The sequence below is a fragment of the Puma concolor genome, chromosome B4 (assembly GCF_028749965.1).
Source record: "Puma concolor isolate L17-30 chromosome B4, mPumCon1.1.hap2, whole genome shotgun sequence".
In the NCBI taxonomy this organism is placed as follows: Eukaryota; Metazoa; Chordata; class Mammalia; order Carnivora; family Felidae; genus Puma; species Puma concolor.
In genome coordinates this window covers 82,301,633-82,317,803 of record NC_141673.1, presented here as the reverse complement: position 1 = coordinate 82,317,803, position 16,171 = coordinate 82,301,633, and the positions used below count along the sequence as shown (strand labels likewise).

At 38.6% G+C, this 16,171-nt stretch overlaps 1 protein-coding gene and 1 long non-coding RNA gene across 7 annotated transcripts in view; one reads left to right on the top strand and one right to left on the bottom strand.

Moving 5' to 3' along the window:
• Nucleotides 1-16,171, bottom strand: part of LOC147579251 (uncharacterized) — a 111,732-nt gene that overhangs the window by 32,711 nt on the left and 62,850 nt on the right. The gene's annotated exons all lie outside the window — the stretch shown is intronic.
• BMAL2 (basic helix-loop-helix ARNT like 2) overlaps nt 1-16,171 on the top strand; it is a 123,315-nt gene that overhangs the window by 91,571 nt on the left and 15,573 nt on the right. For all 6 annotated transcript variants that reach the window (XM_086713782.1, XM_086713780.1, XM_086713779.1 and 3 more), the window contains 4 exons: nt 13,507-13,747; nt 14,144-14,250; nt 14,401-14,551; nt 15,714-15,772. In XM_086713782.1, coding sequence (XP_086569908.1) covers nt 13,507-13,747; nt 14,144-14,250; nt 14,401-14,551; nt 15,714-15,772 — 558 coding nt within the window. The remainder of the gene's footprint in view (nt 1-13,506; nt 13,748-14,143; nt 14,251-14,400; nt 14,552-15,713; nt 15,773-16,171) is intronic.

The window sequence follows — 16,171 nt, the reverse complement described above, 5'->3', positions numbered from 1 at the left end:
TGATGGTAATAAGTGTTATGAAGAAAAGGAAAATAGAATAAGAAGTTAGATTTAGAACCAGACCTTCACATCACTCTTTCACAATGTGTTAAAACATTGTCTTAAAAAATAATAAGCCATAATTATGTAGCTTCATTAAGATGTATTCTAATTTTTCAAGAACAAAAGTTTTACCATGAATAAAATGTTCTTAAAACAATGTTTTTCATCTTTTTTCTCTCATATTTTTAATTTTAGTTTTTGTGTTTTATAATACACATAATATATTGGTATAAGAGTAGATATATAAAGTGTATGCACATGAAAGGGCTTAAAATTTTTTTCATAGCATGCACAATAAAAAATGTTTGAAGGCCACTGCTTTAGCAATTAGATAAGTAACAGACGAGCCTTGGGGGTGCCTCTAGGAACATCTCTGCATTTTTAATAGGCCCCTAACCTGCTAGTAAGGAAGAACATTTCCGTGTTGTATTAGGTCCAGTGGGAGCTAAGTGGCCATTATGCAATAGATTATGAAGTACCAAATTAGACACCCTGAGTATACTCTCCGCCTTAGGATCTCTTGTGAACACCACACGAGAGCCAAGACATGTAGACCAGCTGGGAGAGCCTTAAGAAACATTTCAAAGGATCCGTCCCCTAACAAGGCAGACCCCACAGCATGATCAGTGGCAACATGAAAGATTTAAGAGGGCAGTTTGATAACATGCTTCACCATAGCAAAAGTTTATTCCTAAATTGAGAAGGTGCCAGTATGGAAGAGAAGATTGAGCCTATAAAGCCTATAACTCAGGCACCTACCCAAATGGCCCTGAAGGTTTACCAGCCTTCCATCTCTGAAACAGAATACCAGCAGCAACATGAGGCCACCCTACTGGAAGGAATGGAGAATGCAAGCCTAGTGGTAGATCCAGAACCATTAAAACACAGGCAACACTTCTTTCCAGGAAATCTTCCCTTTCTGGTTGGGTTAAGTCCCAGGTATCTACTTTTGATAGGTAACCCATTAATAATCCTAAGCTCTTTGCTGCACTGTATCACAATAATTTTTTGTATTTGCATCTCACACTAGAATGAGAGTTTCATATGTTTCTATGACGTCTGACACGTTGTAGACACTCATCTACTGAAAGCTTAAATGACCATCTTCTTGGGTTTTGTTTTGTTTTGTTTTCCCTGATTGACCACATAATTCCTCTCAGATCCACAAGAACAATGAAGAATCCAGTGAATTAATCTACATTATAATGTTTTTGTTTCACCCAAAAAGCAATCTAAACATTTTAAAAGATTTGACCCCAAGAAGTTTCAGTCATGAGAGTGGGGCCACCATGATGTAATTAGTGCCCATATAAGAAGAGACAGCCGAGAGTTTACTGTCTCACATAGTGAGGTGGTAGGAGTCTACAAGCCAGAACAAGAACCCTCACCAGAACTCAGCTATTCAGTCATCCTGATCTCAAAATTCCAGCCTCCAGAGTTGTGAGGAAGTAAATCTGTTGTTCAAGCCACCTAGTCTGTGATGCTGTGTAATGGGAGCTCTGGCTAAGTAAGAGAGGAAACAACCTGAATTTGAACATAATTCTCATGAGAAGTCAATCTGGAAAGGCTCTGCAGTGGGAACCAAAGGAATCTGGGTCTTGTTGAAAAAATCTGTGTTTATTGAATAGGCATTTTAAAATTTGGCTGGAAATATGGAACTACAAGTCATAAGTTGGTGGTAGGACTCTTGTCTAAATTCTATGTCTAAATTCTATGCCACCTTAGATTTTTTGTTTTAGCCTTTGTGGAATTCTAGAACTGGATATATACATTCTTGAAGGATTTTTCTTAGATAAGGGCACCCAAGTAAGTGCCAAGAGAAAGGGCACTTTCTGTGTCTAGTCTCTTAACCCTTTGCAAACACACAAAAAGGAAGTAAGATGCTCTCCATGGACTGCATAGTATGTTACAGTATTGTGAAGCATGGTTCCATGACAGTATTTGAAAATACTAAATCTTCCCTGATGAATATGGATGCAAAAATTCTCAATAAGATACTAGCAAATCGAATTCAACAGCATATAAAAAGAATTATTCACCATGATCAAGTGGGATTCATTCCTGGGCTGCAGGGCTGGTTCAACATTCGCAAATCAATTTGTGCGATACATCACATTAATAAAAGAAAAGATAAGAACCATATGATCCTGTCAATCGATGCAGAAAAGGCCTTTGACAAAATTCAGCACCTTTCTTAATAAAAACCCTCGAGAAAGTCGGGATAGAAGGAACATACTTAAACATCATAAAAGCCATTTCTGAAAAGCCCACAGCTAATATCATCCTCAATGGGGAAAAACTGAGAGCTTTTTCCCTGAGATCAGGAACACGACAGGGATGCCCACTCTCACCGCTGTTGTTTAACATAGTGTTGGAAGTTCTAGCATCAGCAATCAGACAGCAAAAGGAAATCAAAGGCATCAAAATTGGCAAAGATGAAGTCAAGCTTTCACTTTTTGCAGATGACATGATACTGTACATGGAAAATCCGATAGACTCCACCAAAAGTCTGCTAGAACTGATACATGAATTTAGCAAAGTTGCAGGATACAAAATCAATGTACAGAAATCAGTTGCATTCTTATACACTAACAATGAAGCAACAGAAAGACAAAGAAACTGATCCCATTCACAATTGCACCAAGAAGCATAAAATACCTAGGAATAAATCTAACCAAAGATGTAAAAGATCTGTATGCTGAAAAGTATAGAAAGCTTATGAAGGTAATTGAAGAAGATATAAAGAAATGGAAAGACATTCCCTGCTCATGGATTAGAAGAATAAATATTGTCAAAATGTCAATACTACCCAAAGCTATCTACACATTCAGTGCAATCCCAATCGAAATTGCACCAGCATTCTTCTCGAAACTAGAACAAGCAATCCTAAAATTCATATGGAACCACAAAAGGCCCCGAATAGCCAAAGTAATTTTGAAGAAGACCAAAGCAAGAGGCATCACAATCCCAGACTTTAGCCTCTACTACAAAGCTGTCATCATCAAGACAGCATGGTGTTGGCACAAAAACAGACACATAGACCAATGGAATAGAATAGAAACCCCAGAACTAGACCCACAAACGTATGGCCAACTCATCTTTGACAAAGCAGGAAAGAACATCCAATGGAAAGAAGTCTCTTTAACAAATGGTGCTGGGAGAACTGGACAGCAACATGCAGAAGGCTGAAACTAGACCACTTTCTCACACCATTCACAAAAATAAACTCAAAATGGATAAAGGACCTGAATGTGAAACAGGAAACCATCAAAACCCTAGAGGAGAAAGCAGGAAAAGACCTCTCTGACTTCAGCCGTAGCAATTTCTTACTCGACACATCCCCAAAGGCAAGGGAATTAAAAACAAAAATGAATTACTTGGACCTTATGAAGATAAAAAGCTTCTGCACAGAAAAGGAAACAACCAACAAAACTAAAAGGCAACCAACGGAATGGGAAAAGATATTTGCAAATGACATATCGGACAAAGGGCTAGTATCCAAAATCTATAAAGAGCTCACCAAACTCCACACCCATAAAACATAATCCAGTGAAGAAATGGGCAGGAAACATGAATAGACACTTCTCTAAAGAAGACATCCAGATGGCCAACAGGCACATGAAAAGATGCTCACCGTCGCTCGTCAGGGAAATACAAATCAAAACCACACTCAGATATCACCTCACGCCAGTCAGAGTGGCCAAAATGAACAAATCAGGAGACTATAGATGCTGGAGAGGATGTGGAGAAACGGGAACCCTCTTGCACTGTTGGTGGGAATGCAAATTGGTGCAGCCACTCTGGAAAACAGTGTGGAGGTTCCTCAGAAAATTAAAAATAGACCTACCCTATGACCCAGCAGTAGCACTGCTAGGAATTTACCCAAGGGATACAGGAGTGCTGATGCATAGGGGTACTTGTACCCCAATGTTTATAGCAGCACTCTCAACAATAGCCAAATTATGGAAAGAGCCTAAATGTCCATCAACTGATGAATGGATAAAGAAATTGTGGTTTATATACACAATGGAGTACTACGTGGCAATGAGAAAGGATGAAATATGGCCCTTTGTAGCAACGTGGATGGAACTGGAGAGTGTGATGCTAAGTGAAATAAGCCATACAGAGAAAGACAGATACCATATGTTTTCACTCTTATGTGGATCCTGAGAAACTTAACAGAAACCCATGGGGGAGGGGAAGGAAAATTAAAAAAAAAAAAGAGGTTAGAGTGGGAGAGAGCCAAAGCATAAGAGACTCTTAAAAACTGAGAGCAAACTGAGGGTTGATGGGGGGTGGGAGGGAGGGAAGGGTGGGTGATGGGTATTGAGGAGGGCACCTTTTGGGATGAGCACTTGGTGTTGTATGGAAACCAATCTGACAATAAATTTCATATATTGAAAAAAAAATACTAAATCTTAAGCAAAAAGACCTACATATAGCCATAGGTTAAAAAAAAAAAAAAATCCAAGCAGCATTTTTAAAGAATGTCATAATCAAACTTTAATCTTCCTACATGATTTCTAAATGGCATTATTTTATTATAAGTTAGAAACGTATAAAAAAGACAGGGAAGATTTTTTTTTTCTTTTTAAATAAATTTGGATAATCTTCCTGGAAAACTGTATCTATTTCAATTGCTAAATTAGAACTAATTCACATTTGAATTTTGTGATGAGTCAAAGGAAGTGGCTCTGCCTGGCAACAACCATGTTGGTAGACAGGCTTTCGGACAGAGCAGAAGGGGCCTGAAGTCTGAATTCAGTAGGGGCTGTTTAACACCTGTGCAACTGGAAGCAAATTCCTCAATATTTGAAGAATATATTTAGAGAGAGAGATTTTAAAGAGGTAATTAAGGTCAAATGAGGTTATGGAGTGGACCCCTAATCCAGTTTGGCCAGTTTCCACATAAGAAGGGGCAGAGACACCAGGGATGCACACACACAGAGAAGGGGCCCTATGGAGACAGTGAGAAAAGTGAGCCATCTACAAGCCAGAGAGAGAGGCCACAGGGAGCCAAACCTGCCAATACTTTTGTATTGGACTTCTAGCCTCCAGAACTGTGAGAAAATAAATTTCTGTTGTTTAAGCTACCCAGTCTATGTATTTTGTTATCACAGCCCTCGCAGACTGATCCAGTGGGTGTAAGAATAATACCACCTCACAGTAGTTAGGATTACATGTGGCTGATGCTGCACTTGGCTCCTAGTAGATGCTTGATAAATGGGAGCCATTATTTGTGGCTCCGAAAGAAGGAGGACAAAATAAAATTCTCCTCTTCAGCAAGAAAATCAGTAATTATTTAAAATCTCTATGCCACTTTGATGGGGCGCCTGGGTGGCTCAGTCAGTTAAGCGGCCAACTTCGGCTCAGGTCATTATCTCTCAGTCCATGAGTTCGAGCCCCGCGTCGGGCTCTGTGCTGACAGCTCAGAGCCTGGAGCCTGTTTCAGATTCTGTGTCTCCCTCTCTCTGACCCTCCCCTGTTCATGCTCTGTCCCTCCCTGTCTCAAAAATAAATAAAACGTTAAAATTTTTTTTTAAATAAAAAAACAAAACTCTATGCCACTTTGAGTAAATGCCTAATTTAATCTGAATAATAATCCTGTGCAAACCGTCTTCATCTTGCACACGAGGAAACTGAAGCCTTCAAAGGCTATGTAATTTGTCTAAAGTCACATAGAAAGTGGCAGAATCATGAACATGGCTTTAAAATCTGTATTCTTCCCACCATGCCATGATACCTACGAAAGCAGCTTCCTAGATGCCAAAAGGTTACTAATGAAAGAGATGCATTCTAGATGTGTGCAGCAGACACACAGCAAGGGGTTGGCTTTTGTTGTGGGAATGTATTCCTGCCCACACACAGATGCCTGCAGTCAGAATCAAATATCTTTTCAAAAGAGACTTTTTAATCTGCTCAAGCACTTGAACCAAATATTCACTTAATATTCCAGAACTCTGTGCCAAAGGCATACGGCTAATTTGGCCTAAGGAATAGTAAGGCCATGTGTTAACAATTGTATGGCCTTTCCTTGCAGTGCCTGGTTTGAGGACAACTGAATGTAGACAGACATATAGACAGATAACTGGGTCAGGATAAGGTAACTGCAAAATTGAACCTTGATTGGCTACATGTGTGGGTGGGTTCCCACACATGAGATTATTTTCTATTCTACCTTAGCCAAGGAGAGTATCAAATGAAATAATTATATTTTACAAACACACAAAATCAAATAAAAATACAATTTTATTTTATAAAAATATTAAAAAATATATTTTTATATTTTATAGTTGCTTCTAAATGTTCTTTCCTGTAATAATTAGCCCATGGGATTATGTTTTAAGATCACTTCCTATTAATGAGGAAAGCTCATACTAAAGGTGTTTTTCTTCGTGTTTACCATGACACATCACTTACATTTAAGCTTTTAAATTATTAAGACTATTTTTAGAGCAGTTTTAGGTTTACAGTGAAATTGAAAAGGAGGGACAGAAGTCTGCTAGAACTGATACATGAATTCAGCAAAGTCACAGGATACAAAATTAATGTACAGAAATCAGTTGCATTCTTACACACTAATAATGAAGCAACAGAAAGACAAAGAAACTGATCCCATTCACAATTTCACCTGAATCATAAAATACCTAGGAATAAATCTAACCAAAGATGTACAAGAGCTGTATGCTGAAAACTATACAAAGCTTATGAAGGAAATAGAAGAAGATGCAAAGAAATGGAAAAACATTCCATGCTCATGGATTGGAAGAATAAATATTGTTAAAATGTCAATACTACCCAAAGCAATCTACACAATCAATGCAATCCCAGTCAAAATGGCACCAGCATTCTTCGTGAAGCTAGAACAATCCTAAAATTTGTATGGAACCACAAAAGACCTCGAATAGCCAAAGTAATATTGAAGAAGACCAAAGCAGGAGGTATCACAATCCCGGACTTTAGCCTCTACTACAAAGCTGTAATCATCAAGACAGCATGGTATTGGCACAAAAATAGACACAGACCAATGGAATAGAATAGAGACCAAGTATGGCCAACTAATCTTTGACAAAGCAGGAAAGAATATCCAATGGGAAAAAGTCTCTTTAACAAATGGTACTGGGAGAACTAGACATGCAGAAGGATGAAACTAGACTACTTTCTTACACCATTCACAAAAACAAACTCAAAATGGATAAAGGACCTGAATGTGAGACAGGAAACCATCAAAACCCTAGAGGAGAAAGCAGGGAAAAACCTCTCAGACCTCAGCTGCAGCAATTTCTTACTTGACACGTCCCCAAAGGCAAGGGAATTAAAGGCAAAAATGAACTATTGGGACCTCACAAAGATAAAAAGCTTCTGCACAGCAAAGGAAACAACCAACAAAACTAAAAGGCAACCAATGGAATGGGAAAAGATATTTGCAAATGACATATTGGACAAAGGGCTAGTATCCAAAATCTATAAAGAGCTCATCAAACTCCACACCTGAAAAACAAATAATCCAAATAAACAAATGGGCAGAAAACATGAATAGATACTTCTCTAAAGAAGACATCTGGATGGCCAACAGGCACATGAAAAGATGCTCACCGTCGCTCGTCAGGGAAATACAAATCAAAACCACACTCAGATATCACCCCACGCCAGTCAGAGTGGCTAAAATGAACAGATCAGGAGACTATAGATGCTGGAGAGGATGTGGAGAAACGGGAACCCTCTTGCACTGTTGGTGGGAATGCAAACTGGTGCAGCCGCTCTGGAAAACAGTGTGGAGGTTCCTCAAAAAATTAAAAATAGACCTGCCCTATGGCCCAGCAATAGCACTACTAGGAATTTACCCAAGGGATACAGGAGTACTGATGCATAGGGGCACTTGTACCCCAATATTTATAGCAGCGCTTTCAACAATAGCCAAATCATGGAAAGAGCCTAAATGTCCACCAACTGATGAATGGGTAAAGAAGTTGTGGTTTATATACACAATAGAGTACTACGTGGCAATGAGAAAGAATGAAATATGGCCTTTTGTAGCAATGTGGATGGAACTGGAGGGTTCCAATGAAATAAGCCATGCAGAGAAAGACAGATACCATATGTTTTCACTCATACGTGGATCCTGAGAAACTTAACAGAAGACCTTGGGGGAGGGGAAGGAAAAAAAAAGTTAGGGAGAGAGCCAAACCATAAGAGACTCTTAAAAACTGAGAATGAACTGAGGGTTGGTGGGGGTAGGAGGGAGGGGAAAGTGGGTGATGGGCATTGAGGAGGGCACCTGTTGGGATGAGCATTGGGTGTTGTATGGAAACCAATTTGACAATAAATTTCATATTAAAAAAAAAAGAAAAGGAGGAACAGAGATTTTCCTTGTAGTCCTACCCCCACACATGCACACACCTCCCCCATTACCAACCTTTCCCACCAAAATAGTACATTTGTTACCAAGGATTAACCTACACTGACACATCATCATCATAATCATCCAAAGTCCACAGTTACCCCGGGGTTCACTCTTGGTATTGTATATTCTGTGGGTTTAGATGAATATATAATGACATGTATCTGTCATTATAACATCATACGGAGTAGGGACACTTGGGTGGCTCAGTTGGTTAAGCATCTGACTCTTGGTTTAGGCTCAGGTCATGATCTCAGGTTTGTGAGTTTGAGCCCCATGCCAGGCTCTGCACTGACAGCGTGGAGTCTGCTTAAGATTCTCTCTTCTTCTGTCTCTACCCCTCCCCCGCTCATTCTCTCTTTCCCTCAAAATAAATAAACATTAAAAAACGGTTTAGAAAAATATATACAGAGTAGTCTCACTGCACTGAAATCCACTGTGTTCTGCCCTATTCATCTCCTCTTACCCCCTGCCACCACCCCTGGCAAACACTGATCTCTTGCCTCCATGTTTTAGTTACACTTAAAAGTTTAAAAAATGTTTATTTATTTATTTTGAGAGAGAGAGAGCACAAGCAGGGGAGGGGCGGGGGGGGGGGGGGAGAGAATCCCAAGCAGGCTTCTTGCTATTAGTACAGAGCCCGATGCAGCCCCATGAACCATGAGATCATGACCTGAACCGAAATCAAGAGTCAGAAGCTTAACCAACTGAGCCACACAGGTGCCCCTAGTTGTACTTAAATTTAATTTAAAAGAGTCGCTAGGAAGTAGCCTTTTTATGCTAATTTTTGAAACTGAACTTAAGATTTATGGAAAAGCCATTTCTCATGATTGGCTCTGACACACTCTAGTGAGGTTTCATTGTAATGTTCTCTCTGATTTTGTGTGTTTGAGATTTTCCATAATAAAAACTTTTTAAAAAATAAGCCAGATTGACATTAAAAACATTATTTCTGCCTGATTCTAACATAAATGTTACAGATTCATACTTTGAAAAAGCTTGTAAGTTAGGAATATTCATGTGTCTCTGCTCGTGAAGTCAAGGGCTGATGCAGAACGGATGGCTACTTCCAAATATCTTGGGTGTTTCTTGAACCTAATAAGATAACCATGCAGGAGTACACCCAGAATCCCATTGGCTCCTTGTGCAAGTGTGGCAGATGCTGTCAGTACACCATGACCTGTCCTCTTAGCACCTACCACTTCAAGGGCATGGCACCTTGTTTCCAATGTCGAACCTCTGTTAGACTCTACTAGACCTTCTCCCTTATTTAGAGACAGTTCTGCCTATACTAGTTAAGGGCAGACCTCAAGTGCTAGGGAATGAATGCTGCCTGTGAGCATCCCTCATCCAATGCCTAAAGGGAGCTGATGGATAAACTTCCTAGCTCTCTTCTCCTTCAGATTACTTAGTTCTGAGGCTCTTGTTCTACATTTTTATTTCCCAAATACCCCCCCGCCCATTTGGTTTTCCAAAGTGGCAACTTGCTAGAGAACATGTCCTTTATTAGCTTCCTCCTCTTCCCTGTCTCATCCTACTTCCCTACCAGTGTTCCTGGGATCACCTCTCAAATATGCTTCTTGTACCAGAATCCTTGTCTCAGGCTCTGCTTCTGTGAGAATTTAACCCAAGACAGCAAGATGTCAAGCTGAGAGACCTAGCCCTCAATCTGAAGAAAATTTTCACAAAGGATTTTGAAAAGATGTCCTGTAAACGAAGACAGTGTTTGGGTTAATATAAAATTTCCTCCCTCTTCAAAAATCATGGAGTAGGCTATACTTAAATCTACCCTTTGGAGCTGATGTAAATAGTTTGATGAGGATTGGGGCCAATGACCCCAATATTTAGGTAAAAATCTAAAGAATTCTTGAAATAAGAGATTTTTTATGGGATTAAAAGAATACCTTAGATAATTGATTGAATGGATTACAGTGGATGGAATTACATAATCCCAACTAAAAATGTGTCAGTGAATAAATATTCACAGTGAGGATTGTGAGACAGATTAAGTTGGAAATTTGGTTGGCAACCCTGTTAGAGAAGAATCAAAGCAAAATGCGAGGTCCTGTGTGATGAAATTCCGTATGAATGTGACACTTTTTTAAACCTACATTTTTAGTTGAATAGAATATTTTTAGCCGGTATCATTTGTAAATTTGCAAGCTAGTGTCATCAGAAATGCCAGACTCAGTGTATATAAGCTTTTTTTACTTTTGACTGCTATCTAGTTTTAGTATTAATAAAAACCTTGTTTTTACCACTTACCATAATTCCTTTATGGTATCTTGGATGTTATAAAGAACTTGGTAGGATTCCCAGGTTTGTCATTTAACTACTTGGGTTGATTATGGTGCCAATAAGCAGAATAGGGAGTAAGTGATAAAGATGTGGTTTGGCTGCATAATATTCCATTGTGTGTGTGTGTGTGTGTGTGTGTGTGTGTGTGTGTGTGTGTGTGTTCACATCTTCCTTATCCATTCATCTATTGATGGATACTTAGGTTGCTTCCATATCTTGGCTATTGTAAATAATGCTGCGGTGAACATGGGGCACATATATCCTTTCAAATAAGTATTTTTTTTTCCATTGGGTAAGCAGTGAAATTAACTAGATCATATGGTGCTTCTGTTTTTAAGGTTTTGAAAAACATACTGTTTTCTACAGTGGCTGTACCAATTTGCATTCCCACCAACAGTGTATGAAGGTTCCTTTTTCTCCACATCCTCACCAACACTTGTTATTTCTTATGTTTTTGATTCTAGCTATTCTGACAGATGTGAGGTGGCATCTCATTGTGCTTTGGATTTGCATTTCCCTGATGATTAGTGATGCTGAGCATCTTTTCATGTGTCTGTTGGCCATCTTTAGGTCTTCTTTGGAAAAACGTCTATTTAGGTCCTTTGCCCATTTTTAAGTTGGGTTGAGGTTATCAGACAAAATGAATGAAAGGGAGTGGAAAATACAGGCTTCCAGTCATGGAACAAATAAGTCATGGGAATAAAAGGCACAGTATAAGGAACACAGTCAATGATATTGTAAGAGCATTGTATGGTGACAGATGGTAGCTACTTGTGAGTATAGCATAATGTTTAAACTTGTGGAATCACTGTGTTGTACACCTGAAACAAAAAAGAATTAAAGGAAATATCTGGATTGAGAATAGAAGAGACAACTTATAATTTAAGGCATCTGTGGACCATGGAGGAGGTGATGTCTGATAGGTGATGAGTACAATGTCCTATACATGGTTTACAAGAGCTAAATCTATCTGTTCCCTGCTTTATTGTCAAGCCACGCCCCCATCACAGACCATGCCTTCACCCACATCTGACACTCTCTGCTCTGGGTTTACACTGGCTATTGCCTCTGACTGAAACACCTTTTTGTATTCCTCCCCCACCGTCACCCAGACAACTCATGTTTGAACACCTTCTAAGACAGAGCACTCACAGCTCCACCCTTTTCTGCTGTGACTTTGGCATTAACTCAGTTTCCTGAGATAGTGGTGCTAATATAGGAACACCTCACTGGGCTATTAAAATTAATTATACATCTAAAGCACTTAAAACAGCATGGCACAAGAAGTGTTCTCCAAGTCTTTGCTCTTACTGTTAGGTGCTGTCTTACAAGAGAGCCCACATCATCTTCTGTTAAAAAAAATTCTTTTTTAAGATTTGTTGCAATAACAGTCTTACCAAATAGTGCTGATTTAAAACAATGAGTGTTCTGGTCTTTTCTAACTCTTATCACAAACAACTGTTTTAAATAATTTTTACCAGGCTTTCCCCTCCCATCCCTTTTAACCTGTAAGTTGTTTTTTTGTGTGTGAGTTGCCATAATCTGTATACTGCTTATCTTTTATGCCTGTGTTGTATCTCATTGTTTTAAGAATTTCCTGATATTTGAAGGGCACCTGGGTAGCTCAGTTGGTTAAGCCTCCGGTTTCAGCTTAGTTCATGATCTCATGGTTCCATGAGTTTGAGCCCTGCGTCAGGCTCTGTGCTGACAGCTTAGAGGCTGCTTCAGAATATCTGTCATCCTCTCTTTCTCTGCCCCTCCCCTGCACAAATGCACGTGCTCACTCTCTGTCTCTCAAAAATAAATATTTAAGGGTCACCTGGCTGTCTCAGTTGGTTAGGCGTCCAACTTTGGGCTCAGGTCATGATCTCGTGGTTCATGGGTTCGAGCCCAATGTCAGGCTCTGTGCTGACAGCTCCAATTCTTTGTTATTTTGATTGGGCCTGTTAAGTCTTTTCCTATGAGTTAATTGAGAATTTTCTGAAAAGTGAAATCAAATCAAATTTTATTTTTATACCTTTTATGAATTTCTCCAAATGTTCTCTATTTTTTATAATCTATTATAACCATAGATATCTATTAATCAGTGTAAGTGCTAACATAAGAAATTTAAGAATGTATGCTGTCTTGTATAAATTTTTGAATATGAATTATACCAAAAAGTTAGTAAGCTAAAAATAGTACCTTTGTGGTTAAGAGCAAGGGAGCTTGAAGTTTAAGTTTTTGTAACAGATGTGAATTGCTGTTATTTAAAAAACTGACTTGGAGGGGCGCCTGGGTGGCTCAGTCAGTTGAGTGACCGACTTCAGCTCAGGTCATGATCTTACGGTTTGTGAGTTCAAGCCCGACGTTGGGCTCTGTGCTGACAGCTCAGAGCCTGGAGCCTGTTTCGGATTCTGTGTCTCCCTCTCTCTCTGCCCCTCCCCCACTCATGCTCTCTCTCTGTCTCAGAAATAAACATTAAAAATTTCTTTTTAAAAACTGTCTTGGAAATATACTTAGCTACAGGCCTATTTAGACCTAAATTAATCTTTTAACTTTTTATTGTAGTATGTATAATTTAGTTGATGAGAAAAATAACCCATTAAGAATAAGGTTATTAAATGTAATTGATGATTTCTTTTCAATGTAATACCTTTCCCCTTTCATATTTTAGCATCAAGAATACTTTATAGCACAATTATAACTATTATAAATGTCAAAGAAATTTAAGAGTTTATTCATAATAACACAAATGTTCTTTTTTTTTTTAACTTTTGAATTAGATCATAGAAAATTCTGTACTATCCATTGCACTGGTTACTTGAGAAGCTGGCCTCCAAATATTGTTGGAATGGAAGAAGAAAAGGACAGTAAGAAAGACAGTAGTAATTTTACCTGCCTTGTTGCCATTGGAAGGTTACATCCATATATTGTACCACAGAACAGTGGAGAGATTAAAGTGAAACCAACTGAATTTATAACCCGGTTTGCAATGAATGGGAAGTTTGTCTATGTGGACCAAAGGTGAACATTTATTTATTGCCATAATGATTAGCATTCAATGGGATACTTAAGGCTTCAGAACAGGAAATAAGTTTAAATGAAAAAAGAATGTGGATATGTGCAGAATTTTGTTCAAGTCAAAAAATAAACTTGGAATATTTCTGAGCCAGTGGTGCAGAAACTGAGCATGGTCTGTGGCCACAATTTTATTGGTGAATGGTAAAAAGAGTCTACCCTGGGCTGGGGGGGATGTCCATTCTAGCCTGGGTCTGGGGCAGCCAAAGGGGGGGCCCGGTGATGCATATGGCTTACTCATCCCCTGTCACTTTCCCACTATTGTGACTGTATGTGGACCTACAGTACTCTGGAAGGGAATGAATTTACCAATCTGAAGTTTATTTTTGATTTTAAAACCAGGGCAACAGCAATTTTAGGATACCTGCCTCAGGAACTTTTGGGAACTTCTTGTTATGAATATTTTCATCAGGATGACCATAGTAATTTGACTGACAAGCACAAAGCAGGTAGGCATTGAGTAGGGTAATTTTTTGGTACTTTTTAATTACAGCTTCAACTCATTTTTCATTCCTGTGAAATCTGAAACTTGAATTAACCCTCAAGGGATTGATTTATGTAGTAGACCGTTATGCTGATTATTATCCTTTCTTGTTAAGTTCTACAGAGTGAAGAGAAAATCTTTACAGATTCATACAAGTTCAGAAAGAAAGATGGCTCTTTTGTAACTTTAAAAAGCCAGTGGTTTAGTTTCACAAATCCTTGGACCAAAGAACTGGAATATATTGTGTCTGTCAACAATTTAGTTTTGTAAGTAACTTTTATGTTGTTAAGACCTTTATGTTGATTTCAAATAAGTGTCATGTCTTTTCTTGTCTTGCTAAACCATTAAAGTTGCATGATCATCTGGCTTTATAACTTCAGTACATACTTTTTGTAATTCATTCACTGTTGACTGGCGTTACTTCTCAGAATTAGGCTGAAAGTTTTCCCTTTTGGAATACATTTCTTTTTGCTTGGTATAAAATGTGATAATAAATGCATTTAAGTACTTTCTTCCTACCTTTCATGGCCTTGTCATGACCTTCCAATAAATGATGTGGTTGTAGCTTTAAACTATATATCATCGTAAGAAATTGTTTTGTCCCACGGATCATTTTTATAGACATCTTCTAAGCCTGAGGTATTACATGTGATTGTGTAGGAATATTTGGCCGAGGGATAAGAACAAATCCAGCCTAAGCACTGCTTGCCAAACCCTGGCTAGGTCTGTGTCAGCTAACTTAAAGGAAGAACAACTTTCCCTGCTTTGCTTAATAGGATAGCATAGCCCATTTTAAGTATGATTATTTTTCTGTAAGTTTTTCATTGTAATTGCTGTAACATTAACCCAATTCTGTTTCCTGATCTACTATATTTAGGTTTTTATTTTATTTTTTTTTTTTCAACGTTTATTTTTATTTTTGGGACAGAGAGACAGAGCATGAATGGGGGAGGGGCAGAGAGAGAGGGAGACACAGAATCGGAAGCAGGCTCCAGGTTCTGAGCCATCAGCCCAGAGCCCGACGCGGGGCTCGAACTCACGGACCGCGAGATCGTGACCTGGCTGAAGTCGGACGCTTAACCGACTGCGCCACCCAGGCGCCCCATATTTAGGTTTTTAAAAGGCCCCCAAAGCTTGGCATTCCAGCACTATCCCGTTTATCATTCCAATAATTCTTGCCTTCTTATCATTAGTATACAAACTGAGAGTTTGTGACTGAGAAAATGTACCTTATAGGGTAATAAGACATTTAGCAAATGTCCTGGTACTTAGCACATAAATACTTTGATCTCTGGTGGTGACATTAACAATAAGTATATATAAAACAAAAAGGTCAAGAACTGATAAAGCCACTACATTGAAGCTCTGCTTATTTAACAATTTCCTTCACCTAAAAAAAAAATCACCTATGGTGTTTCTTCATTCTAGGGGACATAGTGAGGTTAGAGAAGCATCGTTACTTCCTTGCAGCTCTCAATTATCAGAAGGTAAGCTTGGTTTTAAATGATGGGGATTTATTACTAGGAGTGTTGTTATTGTCCATCTTTTTCTGTCTTGGAGAGGGAAAGATTTCAAGGTAATACTGCAAAGACTTGTAGGGCTAAAGTTATCCTCTTTAGAATTTCTACAATTCTTTGATTACCCTTCCATTATACTCTTACACTCTATTGCAATTAGTTGTTTGTTCATCTGGTCTGCCCCTAGATCGAGTTCTTCGAGAGTAGGAATGGTATTTTATCCATTATCTATCTAGTGGCTAGCATAGTTCCTTGTAGTTTGTGGCACTCAATACATATCTGTTGAGCAAATTAATGAAAAGTATTAATGGGGAGTTTTTGCTTATCTTGGTTTTTCACCACAGGAATATTTTATTCTATTACTTATAT